The sequence below is a fragment of the Ambystoma mexicanum genome, chromosome 5p (assembly GCF_040938575.1).
Source record: "Ambystoma mexicanum isolate Mex_15411 chromosome 5p, UKY_AmexF1_1, whole genome shotgun sequence".
NCBI lineage: Eukaryota > Metazoa > Chordata > Amphibia > Caudata > Ambystomatidae > Ambystoma > Ambystoma mexicanum.
The window spans coordinates 291,633,037-291,646,248 of NC_090930.1; the positions used below are offsets into that span (position 1 = coordinate 291,633,037).

The 13,212-nt window shown below is 40.6% G+C and overlaps 1 protein-coding gene across 1 annotated transcript in view; it reads left to right on the forward strand.

Annotated features, from left to right (window-relative positions):
* The window catches only part of IL1RAPL2 (interleukin 1 receptor accessory protein like 2), a 2,001,777-nt gene that overhangs the window by 258,968 nt on the left and 1,729,597 nt on the right, over nt 1-13,212 (forward strand). The window contains exon 3 of the mRNA XM_069612724.1: nt 3,534-3,687. Coding sequence (XP_069468825.1) covers nt 3,534-3,687 — 154 coding nt within the window. The remainder of the gene's footprint in view (nt 1-3,533; nt 3,688-13,212) is intronic.

Genomic DNA, 13,212 nt, shown 5'->3' on the forward strand with positions numbered 1-13,212 from the left:
TAATGTTTATCCTCGACCTTTAACAGTCCCGATCTCCACTCTTCTTCTACTTGTACAATATACCTCCTCACTGGAAAAACTTTCATTATCCTATTGTCTGTCTTACCATCTCGTTGCTGATGCTGCCTAGGTATTTCACTCCTTCTTCTCCTTCATCCCAAATATATAAAAGTGCATCTTAAGCTCCATCTCCGATGAATTGTCACTGGGTGGTATGATGTGTTGTGTTCATTTTAATGTTGTATTATTAATGAACATCCTAAAATGTGTATTGGCACAACCTTAGCATTCCATGGAGAATTCCTAAGATGCTTATGTTCTGCTCCTTAGTGTAATACGGTTCTATGTGATTTTATCAAATGAAAAAATAGAGAATGCAATTTTAATGAAATGTAAATAATGAAAAAAATATCAATTGTCTTTTTGTGGGGGGGGTCCCCTTTACCCATTTCCCCATGTTTAAAACCCCACCCAAACCCCTCCCCACCATATTTTACCCCTTACCTCACCCCCACACAGGCACATATATATATATATATATTGAAAGAAAGGGAGGAAAAAGGAGAGACCTCACTCTCCGCAGACCCAATAAAATCCATCAGTCCATCAATCCAGAAGGAAAGAAAGCGCAGCTCACAGGAGGTTATTGGAACACCCATTTTAATGAAAAACAGCACAAAATGTGCAAAACAAACGGCTGGGGAGGCAGCAAACAAACAGAGGCAGGACGCCTATAGGCACGACCTGCTTACAACGCGTTTCAACTGGTCATATATATATTTCTTTTTTATATTTTTTATTTTGTTTTTTTCATTATTTTGTATTCAGTATAATCACTGGATACCTAATACTCTAAAACGGACATTATATTTTTCCTGGCCTCCTGTGCTATCCCCAGTCTCTCACATAATATGTACCTGTGGGATGTAGGCAGTTACCTTTGCACCTCACAGACATCACTCGACATATGGTACAAACAGTGTCACAAACTTAACTATCTCAGGAACAATAATGGTCCATCAGTACGTTTCACCCCTAATACTGAGTTTAAATAATGTTAAAGGTACAGCAGAACATGATTAGAAGTTCCAATGTAAAAACACTCTCTGTATTCATGGAGAACTGTGCCTGCTGCACTGGAATCTAGCAGATGGCGTTCATGCTACCGCCACACTGCCCCTTGCACTGTCTTCAGGATGCCTTATGTATCTTCTCACATAGGCTATTGTCTATAAACCTGAAGACATATGTTGATGTTTCTGAACATATAAGACAGATGTACCCGCATGATGGATATTTAGTATCTGAAATGCACTGGCCAAGGCATCTGTTCCTCTCTGGTTTTTATTGCATCTGGACAGTAATGATTACATATGTGTGTTATGCTTATAGGTATGTTTCTGTACTTTGTTTGACTTGAGTTTTACATTTAAAGAACAGCACCATTAGTGCCCCATTAGTGCACATTTTCTGTGAACATGCATCATTATGGCGTTTCATCTATATTGTGTGTGTATGCTGCACTGGAACTGCACATCTGAAAATTCCAATGTCCCAAATGTGTGAGAAATGTAATCCTGCTAAACGGAAAACACAGCATGTGTTACAGAATTGCTTTTAAACATGAAAAAAGGCGAATGATAGGATGTTGTAAAGTGTTCTGAATGGTATGCGTATGCAGTTTCCCTACTGTACATGTGTTGAAGAAAATAAATCAGTGTGTTCACAGTCTTTCTAATATAATGTTTTATTTCTTTTCCCATGCAAGGTCAGATTATTGTATAAAGTTTATAAAATCATGATGGATTGTACATAATATATGATAGTGTAATTATGATGAAAATCAGTGCTACATTTTTCTTGATTGAAAACACGTGTGTCCAAACAGCCCAATGTTGTGCTACCTTCGAATTGACCAAAGTTCACCTCAGAGCAGCCCCCATCTTTGGAAAATCTTTGGGAGATGAGAATGTCAGAACAATCTAAATGTTTTAAAAATAAAATCTATGGTCCTCCAGCAGTCTAAGGTCACCATGCTGTTGGTTTTGTCCTGTCCATTACATTGATGAGCATCAAATGCACATCATTCTTCCATTACAAATGGAACCTTTTGAACTCTGCTTAGAAATAAAAACAACCATTAGTTGAACTAATGCAAGAGAACAAAGGAGGCCTTTTGAATCAATCAATCAGTCACTCAACCCATTACATAGGCTTATTTACATGAGCCATGTGATGAATTGGTGATGTTGTCCATGGGGCAAATGCAGTGCAGTGTTGAGAATGACATGATCAATTGATCAGATTCTCTTTACAGATTTCAATGTTGAAATATGTCACCAGATGACATGTAAAGTAACACTTGCATCAAGTGGCAAATTCCAGCTCTGTCGGTATAATTCGAACTGTGACATGCTCAAGGTTCATCAACATTAGTGCCATTATATTTTGATTTGTGTGTTTAAATTTGTTAGATGTGGAAAAAATGTCAAGAGCAAAACAAAGTCCCTGCACATAGTCAGGATATAATAATTCTCGTCTAAGTTCTTTACCTGGGAACATTCTCTTATCAAGTTATCCTTTTTCTATATTGCAACATGCAACTTTATGATGTCAGTTGGTGGCACTTTCGCACATGTATTTCTGTAGTACGACACGCCCAGGTGTGGGTGGAGGTGCTGTTGAAACAGGTGCTATCCACTTTCACCTGAATGTGCATGGCCAGGAAGGTGGCAGTGTCAAGGTTGACATGCATGAGCTGTGTAAAGATGATTCACTCCAAGTTTCATATCCCCTTTTTCAACAGTCTGAAGGTGGAATGTTGGCTGAGGGAGGCCCTGTGCATTCTTGAAGTCCTTATTATAGTGTTTAGGCCCCCAATTTGAAATACTGTTTACTATGGCCTGCTGACATTTCAGTATCATAATTGGGGGTTAACACATTGTCCATGGTGGGTGAAACAGATACTTTATTGCTATTTCTTTTATTTTGGTCATTTGTTGAGAGTAAACCAAGCTTTGATAATCATAGTAGGGTAACAGCCCACCACCCTACGTTAATGAGTCAAGAAACTCCCTTTAACACACAATGCAATGCCATCAATAGCCGCTGCTTTGCCCTGGCCTAAAATCTTGAGCTAGTGGGATGTTAATGGCCGGGCAACCTGCCAAAGTGATTAACAACACCTGAAATTAAACAAAAATAAATAAAGATGGCCACCAAGACAAAGACAAAGGATTTCCTTAAAACAAAAAGCTCTTTCACACAGCAGCAGGATAGCAAATACAGAAAGAGATACCACTGGACCAAAGTAATGCAAGTGCCAAAAAGAAATAACAAAAGAAGAGAGCCCGATCCCAGGCAGGGACCATATGGTAAGGCGTACATTCTAGGCATTCTAGGCTACTATATATTTGTCATATATCTGACTCCGTTCTGTTTTGGTAATTTTGATTCCTTTGTTTCAGTACCTTGTTGGAAAGATTCCGCTCCTAAAACTATATCGAATAAATAGAACTCTTTACATTTTGCAGGAATGTAAGCCCCAATCGTGGAGAAGTGTAATCATCCAGAAAGGCAACACGCTTCTTATACGTGAGGTTCAGAAAGACGATGGCGGGAATTACACGTGCGAGCTGAAGTACGACGGCAAGCTGATCAGACGAACGACTCAGTTAAAGGTCACAGGTAGGCCGGGCAATTGCACATTTCCGAATTTCTAGAATTCTTGATGATGAACCTCATTTGTCAATAATGATGTTGACCGAGCAGATGTGTGACCTCCAGGGTTTCTACTATTTTGCCTTCACTAGTTTTCTTGTCTGTATTGTAATGATTTCTGACTCTGAAGTAATATGAAATGTTCTCGGAGAGCAGTTGTAATACATCAATCTCTTAGTTAAAAAAAAAAGGATTTTTTTTTTTTTGTTAAACACGTGTTTGAAGATCTAATAGAGGAGACTATTATGACTGTGCCCAAAGGCTGTGCAAAAGATGGAGTTATGCATTCTGAAAGTATACATGAAATGCAGAAAATGAGGGTGTTTGATCAATTAAATTGTCCTACAGAATTTACGAGTACCTGTTAAGGATAAGTGTATCATACTATATAGAATAGTGTACCCGCAAATGTTAACAATATATGGCATGAATTACCACCAACAATATGTCATAGGGGTGCCTCGAGTTACAAAGTACTTCTGCGACAAAGAGATGCCGGAGGCAGAAGCCCATCTTCCTTTATAAACTCTGAGGTGACCGGCACTATCCTTCCTATGTGTATTGTAGGTGGTAGGCTGTCCCTTATAATACATGGCCACATGGTCATCCCTTCATCACTTGGTCTCATGCTCGAGATGAGGCAAGATATATTTTCATTGTTTTTAGTGGAATACATGTAGAACCTCTTAAGGGTGGCCAAAAAACAGAAGAATAGAGTTTTCAATGTTTTTCAAACTTATTTTAAGTGGATTTCATCACATTCATGTAACAGCTGTTTTGTGAAGTAAGATAAGTGGGAATACGCAGACACTTGAGGACTCTGTCTTATTAAACAGATTCACGTGTCTAACCCCTGAACACATGTGGCAGTGAATGGGCGTTGAATGTCACTAAAAAGCATCTGAAACACGAGACAGGTCTTTACATGTTTTTGTGGCTGCTGGTATGATGATCTGTTGTCTCTTTCAGCAACCTTGTAGCATGATAATACACTTGTAATACGTGCATAAAGGTGGTAGGGATTTCATTTTCTTGTCATGGGTGAGTAGTGCTGTCACAACTAGATTGAAGTAAGGACATTGTTTAGGGGTGTTTATACACCTATTGCAGGTTTCCCTGTGCTATAAGGATATTAAGTCACCATTGATTAGTGTGCCCACCAGCATAGAATTGCAAGTTGAATTTATGTTTCCTTATATGATATATTTTGTGGTTTTGTATTCGTTATAATAACAATACGAAAAAAAGAAATACATATAAATGTATATATATATATATATATACATTCTCTGCTGTGATTGTCCGAAAGAGCAATGCACCAGGACTCCGTTTCTTCAGAAAGTTTTAGATGACTCACCATTAGCCCTGAGGTGTGCGTTGTCATGGTGGTGTTTGGCCATAAAGTGGGAATGTGGTGTCTCTGCATCTGTGCTGCAGAATGTGTCGTGGCATCATTACCCACCTTCCTATTGCATTCCATTATTAGGACTCGTTTTTAATAAGAAAATAGTGGACATCTACAATGACATAAATATGGTATGGCTCTTACGGTGCACTTGGTGTTATAAAGCAATAGTTAACGAGAACGCTTACGGTTCTCTAGTAATGATCTTGCAACTCGCAGATTCCATATTGTAATGTCTGTGTGAGGGGCCACACAAGTATTGTGGGTTACCTTTACAGTAGGTTTTATTGTTCATGCAAGGAGAGCATGAGCGGGTGGTCATGTGTTTGCTTGTTACCCCTGTGATCGTTCCATTTCTTTAGAACTGAAATAACTCACTGTCTCGTTATGTAATAGCTATGTAATCTGAATTGGTCATACACTGAGCTTTCTGATAAGCTCTCTCTTGAGCTTCTAGAACCAACAGCAGTATGCATGTGGTTCTGTTGCACCATGCCATTTCTATGTACACCCACAATGAACCGACGATGACTAACAGGGCTGGGCAGAATTGTTAAATTGTAAGATTTCAATCCATTTCGCCCCAATCTGCCGTTCCGCCACCCCTGCATATTGAAAAGAGCAGCACAGAGTTGCTTGCGCTGTCTCACAAACCGAAACAAGCTGCGCAAAAAGTTTCTTGTGCTGCTGCATGAACCTAGTCTGATTTGAAAAGAGCGGCACAACGTTTCTCGTGCTGCTATGCGAACCTACCGCAAATCAAACAAAAAGCAGCGCAAAGTTTCTTGTACCGCTGAGCGAACCTAGCACGGTTTGGAAAAACCATGCAAAGTTTCTCATGCTGCGACGTGAAACTCGTACGGATATAAAGTAGGCCCACGCAAAGTTGATCATGCAGCGGCGCAAAAATGGTGCGGATCGTGGAAATCCATGCAAAGTTTCTAGTGCCACTCCTCCAAACGACCACCGATCGAAAAGACCTGCAAAAGGTTTGTTGTGCCGCTAGACGAAAACTAGTATGGATAGAAAAAAGACATGCATGAAGTTTCTTGTGTCGCAAACCTAGCAGGGATCGACAAAAGAACCACACAAATGTTCTTATGTCCCTGTGCCAACCCATTACAAACATGACATCTATGCAAAGTGTCATGTGTTGCTGCATGAAACTAGCCTGGATTAAAAAAAAAGACCTGTGTGAAGTTTCTTATCACGCTACACAAAATTTACATGGGTACAAATCACCATGCAATGGGCAAAACCACACAAAATCAGGCAAAGTTTCAGTGGCGGTGGAACCATAAAGCTAATTTCAATGAACGGGCGGAAGCGAATTCCAGGGCAGATGCTGCACGTTTTGCTTCTGAAGGGTGAAAAAATGGCTCACCACCAGGAGTTTTGCAACAGGTTAATGCAGGAGGGTGGTCTTTTAGAAGTCACCATAGGAGGCACCTGTGTCGCACTATCCTCGGCATTGTGAATTCCATGCCTGTCTATTCATATTATTCTGAAAGATTTTTAAGTCAGGTATTCTTTTAAGATTTTTTTCCAGATCCACTTACTAGGAGTTGAATAGGGTCAACAGATGCTTGATGCCTCTACTTGTGAAGTGATTGAGCACAAAGATCAATTCCTGCGATACCACTGAATTTGTCAAAGAGCACGTGTCATCACTTGGCTTCCACCATTTTTGCCAAATGACATTTGGGTATAAGGTGCCATTTAAAACCTCTTTCTTTTTAATCTGCAAGACCAAGTTCATTCTGTGGGTGGGGCCGAACTGGATGAAGAAAAATTCCAACACATCTAAAATTGTGAGTGTGACATCTCCAAAGGTACGCTTAGTATCGCTTCATTACAGGTTGCATTGTCAATGTGCCCAGGATGCTTAATGAGAGCAGGCATTTTGCCTCTGCGACCAGATATGGGTGCTACTTGGAATTCATGCACTGCTGCATCTATAGCTATGCTATTTAAATACTACAACATGAAGCTACACTTCATTTAATAACTCAGTTGTACATCTACTTTTCTTACTCTAAAAATAGCATATTTTACTTCACCACTAAATCTCCAAAACATTATTCCTACTATCACTATGTACTCATAAACCTGTAGAGCCCGGCATGGATGCCTACTACAGTTAACAGTAGTACCATTATCGCTTGGGATTATTACCTTTCCCCAACTTGTGTCACTCAGTTTTGCTTGTGGCCATGAATTGGTAGTGGGCCATTATCCCCCGATAATGACCCAGCCTTAGTCTATACAGCTATTTTATTGACCATTATGCTCTGCAGAGACATGTTAGTGCGGGAGAAACGTTTGCAAGCGAGTGAAACTGACACACTATGCTTTGCCTGTCTGATGGAGAAACAGAGAGTCCCGTGCCACATCATTGGTATGCAAAACCCGAAATATTGCTGCTTCTCCTGCGGAATATGTGCAGACCTGCAGTCATGTTGACTGTGATAGCATCACGACGATATGCATATTCAAGACAGAAGGAGACTTTTTCCACAATGTGACATTTGCTCATGTAGGCGAATTACCCACAAAATGTTTGCAGAGTTAATTCACTGGAATTTGTCCACCACAAGTCGCATCGTTAAATTCTCTAATAACTGACCAATACACATTCTGAACTGCTAGGTCATGCCATGTACAATATCTAAGGACTGTTATTGCGTGCACTGTGCTTTCTGAGTAGAAGGCTGCATTTATCGTTTGATATCCCCTTTTTATGCTACTATGTTTTCATTTTATAAAATGTCTTTTTGTATTGATGTTGTGTGGTTTGATAGTTTTTTTTTTTATTTTTTTAATGAGAGAGAACAAAGCACTGCAATTCCCGCGTAATTCTGGATGCCAGTACCTCGGGCAGTTACTCAGGAAATACTGCTCAGTCAACAATAAAACACTTTTGGCTGTTTTATTGCAGACAACTTGTTTGAGTTCAGCCTTCGTGTATGAGAGACAAATAGGGGAAAAAACAGTAGCTGATAAGTGGAGAAGGCAAAGATATATGGGAAGACGCAGGAGGGGGGGGGGGCGATCAAAACATCTTCAAGCCTGAAAAGTGGGAACTGCTATGTAATTTACGGCGTGCTAATTACCCAGGAGGAATTAGCACCTGCTTTAATAGCAAAGTTTGTGACGGGTGGCTGAGACGCCGCAGATGTATTTAAAATCAGTGTTCTCTGTTTCCCAGAGAAAACAATGAAAGGGATAGGAAGAGGCTGCTTGCAAAGACTAAATTATTGCAATTAAAGACTCAGGAATGGAGAAGTTAGACAATAGAGAAATAAATCAGCTGAGAAATTAGCTTACTCCGGTCTGCCTTTGTGGTGTCCATGGAGTAATGTGATTTGCTAGAAAGATAGGGATTTACAGACATGTATACAACTACCCTGTTCAGTGCGAATATTTTGTGACAAAATCACATATTGCTTTCATAGGTCGCATATTCTCTTTAAACTGCATTCACTCAAACAAAAGGAAAATACTCCTTTGTCTAGCAACACCATAGATTCAAAGTGAGAAAAAAGTATTATACATATGCCATTCCTTGCTATTTCATGTTTAACCCCCAGGCAAACATTCTTCACGTGTCCTGTTGGATCACCTCGGTAAGCACCGGCATCCGCCTTACATAGTATTCATAACTTCTCTCTGCTAGATCTTTTGCTGACCACGTACATCCTGACATGTTCTTTGTCTGTTTCACTCCTACAGACCACATAGGACCCTCCACTCGTAAAGACACTCCTGTCCTGATGAAGGCCTACACCATTAGAGCTCACCTAGCTCCACGCAAAATGGCCAAAACACTGTCGTGTTGACATGTATTATATGTTGTTGCTCAACTCTGTATTGTGCCCACACTCTATGGGCCCCCTACCTGTCTATGATTCCACTGAATTCTCTAAGCTTCCTTCCCAAGGAACCTATAGAGAATGAACAAACTGTACAAGTAGGTGTCTCAAATATTGACTACTTGATTATTCGTACTCAGGTACTACACCTTGTATGTCCTCAAATGTGAATGTCCTATGTTTCTGAAAAATGCCAGTGTATTACTACACCACTGCACTTCAAAATAAAACCCTTTTGTGCAGAAGAACAGTTTCATGAGAATTCTGTGACCACCCACACAAGGGGTCACACACTCAGGGTGTAGCAGTGGTAACTCTTCAGCAGAGATCGACCTGACCTTCCTCATTCATTTGTTGATATCACCTTTGTAAGCCTTCTCCATACGTAGCTTGCCCTCCATTTTGTGGAGTGCCTAACATCTCTTGAGGGTGACAGGAAGTAATAGAGAGGACGTGGGTTCTCTCGTCCCTTTATAGCAGAAAACTGGTTAAATAAATGTTTCAATTGTGATGATCAGTTTCTTGAATTGCATGCCCTACCTTCTCTGAACCTGACTCACTATCTATGATGTAAAGCAACTACCATATCCTGTATGACTCACCCTCATACCTCATGATGTATGCATTAGCCATACTTTGACCATCGAGTCCTAACGTTGTCATTTTAGCGGCGTGATACCTCTGGGTTTGGGCGCTAACAATAAATGCAATAAATACAATACACAATAAAGAAAAACAATGTTTCCATTTTCGTTTACTTGTCGCATGTATTCACTGTGAAGAAATCACATTCTTCAACACCCCTATAGTACTCAGAGGGGCTCAGTGCGCCAGTGGGCACTCACCCCTGCACTTGCTACCGAGAGGAGGTACATGTAAGATGCCCCATAGTCCCTCAATGTGCCTCACTGATCTTGGCTATCTGTTATGAAAATTAGATGGGCTGCAGCGTCTCCAACTTAAGCATCGGTCATTTAGTGATTCCCCTCTGTCCCTATATACTCGGCACACACAGGCTTGTTAGGCACCTCAATTGTCTGGAGTAGAGGCCAATTTGCTAGCCACAGCTTACACACGGCACCTTCAGTGCTCTAGCTCATGAACCTCTCACCATTTGAAGTGCTGACTTGGGGTATATGAATCCCATTTATATACAGCCTCTGAGTCTGCAGCCTAGCCTGTGAAGAGAAAGTGTATCTTGGCAGAGAGTCACAGAATTATCCTAAATGATTCCAATCACAAGGAGGGAGACAATGAATTACCACACCTGTAAATCGTTAGGAGCTGGAAAACGCCTGGCAGCTGCATAAATGAAAAGGGGAATAATATGCCCCATGTCTGGGCACTAATAAGAACAGCGTTCACCAAATCAGGTTCCTTAATGAACCATCGAGGCAATCCCTGGAAATATAAAAGAAGCCCAGGCCGGCAGAGAGGCTGGGAGCAGAAGAAGCACAAGCAGGAATTAGACCTCCGGAAGTAGGGACCCGGTTTTGAGATCCGTCCATACAAGGATTTTTCACTACTTAGGCCCTTGTTGCAGGAATGATTATGCAGACCTTGCAAGCCATTAAAAAGGAGGAAAGCCTTGCTGCGAGAAACCATACGAAATGAAGATTCAGAGCACTCGCTGTAGAAAACCTGTTGAGAAAGATATTGAAGAGCTTGCACAGATCTGTACTTCAGCCGCAGGGAGCGACCAGAAGAAGATGTGGATGAGGAGGGCGTAGGCGGCTGGATTTCATGAATGTCCAAGTGTCCAAGCCTGAGAACAACCATAGGCAGGGGGACACATTCTTGCTGGTGGGAGATTGCCAAGAAGTGAGCTGGGTACTATCTCCCTAAGACTGTAAGATAACCAAGAACCATGCAGGGCTCTATAGCCCTGAGACTTTAACCTTAGAGATGCCAGGCAGGCAAAATGCACTGGTATTGAGACTGTGAAGACTGTTAGGTAGGGAAGCCTTGGAAAGTCAGTATTCCCAGGACTCAGAGGCACATTGAGTTGGCCAATCCTTACACCTTCTACCAAAGTATCTCTTTATGATGTCTAGTGTGATTTCCCTAGGACCGATATTTACTATACAACCCTAACCTGACAAAGTTATTAAATTAATGTTCAGTACTGACTCCTGTGTTCAATTAATGCCTATGTCACAATTCAGGACCTACTGTTCCTACTACACCAGTATTCATGATTATGCTTCCAGTGGTAATAGTAGTAAGAGTCCTACCATTATCATTAGTAGTGCAGTTAGTATCAGTGTTGGACGTAATGCTATTATCAATGTTATTAGTGCCAGTACATGTGCCTAAAATAATATTCATTCTTGGGACATATCCCAAAAAAGTATGTACAGTGAATAAATTGCATAGAAGTATGTAACACGATATCTTATTATGCCTTAATACAAACATAAAAAGAACATCAACACATTCTGCAAAATGTACAATACAAGATTGCTCAATATACACTACCATTTAAAGATAAAGTAAACAATATTGCTAAAAGAAATTAAAAAAAAAAAATCACTTTATGACACTAATGAATGAATATGTGCATACAATGTACAGTAAATCGTGTGGAAGCAGCTTGTCAAATAGAAGGAATCACACATATGTAGAGCTCAACATATTGGAACTATATGTCAACAGAAATCAGACCAGTTTTGACAAAACAATCTTCAGTTTGGCCCACCACATCACCACCAGGGAAAGATTAAAGCAATGGAACCCGAGGGGGGCATTAGCAGTCTGGTAATGTGCTGTGGCGTCCGTTACAATCCCAGCCAAGTAAGGGCTTTACGTAATGTCCGCAGCATTACCATATAGCTAAGGGCTCTACTGCCATTAGTACCCCGGCACATTTTACCAGAGCACTAGTAGTATTTTGTCTAGAGTTGTAAAATAGTGAAAAAGCCATTTCTCAACTTGAGGAAAAAAATGTTAAACAAATGTCAGCCATGGATTGGGGCAAAGGGACTACACTTAGTCCCATATCCCTTTCCAAGGCAGCCATTAAAAAATGCTTTAAACAAGTAAACAAAGAAAATAGCCACCAGGGAATTGGAGATGGGACTACACGCAAGATGCACCACGAACAGCCCAATTCCCGGAGCCAGCGAGGGACAAAGCAGCTCAGGTAAGTGGTGTTGGGGTAGAGAGGGGAGCAGCTATGTGAAAAAGGGATGTGCGGGGGGGGGCAGAGGACCAGGGCGCGCAACTACCTTTATTCCCGTTAAGGGAAGGATATCGGCCTCCCACTCTGCAGAAGCTCGGAGCAGGGTCTTTCCTTGTGTGCTAAGGAACCCATTCCAAGCCTCCTCAGTGGCTGGGAGACCACCGCACCCGGTCATCAGATACATTCTGAAATACTAAATACATTTTTTTAAGACATTTTCTATAAGGAAAACATAAAAATGATTCTTTAGTGATTTTATTTATAAAACATACACTTGTTCATTAATCTCGAACACTGCTTGGCAAATAGAACTACATCCACCAGCATGTTTTAGATGGATTTATTAGTATAAAACCACACTCAAATGCCCAGACCTCACCTCAAGCAGGTATTGAAATATGTTCTGGATCCATCAATAATATTGATCCGGGTGATAGTGTGGAAAGAGAGGCCCCAGCAACCATAGAACGTAGTATGGGTATTTGTTTTATAAAAGTCTCTTGCACACCAAAAATTAGAATCCAAAATGAATAAGACTGACCAAGAACTTGCCAAACATTATGAAAACCAAAAAAAGGAAATCCAATATTCCCTTATGAAATGAACAGTTTACGGGCCAATTGGATTGCACGATTATATAACACTTCTGTGAATCAAGCACTTACAATGTGGGTCGACCTGTAGAAAAAGTTGTAACAAATAAAGGGCCCAAAATGTTTAAGTTGTTTCCCCACAGAACAATGAGAAGGTTGAGAAATGTAGCTGATTCATAAAAATAATTCCAGAGGAAACCTTACTACTCATTCAAAGGGATACACCATAAAATCATTATAGTAACACAGACCTTGGGGATCCAAAATTCTATTCCCCAATGAGCAGGCAAATAGCCTTTTCATTCCAGAAAATTCAATATGTGCAGCTATCCCATAATTCACTATTGCTGACAGATATATCATTTGAAGTATCTGGAAATAGCAACCATCTTACTTTAAAAAGCAACTGGACCCTCTGTGCACACGCGAGCACCATTTTAG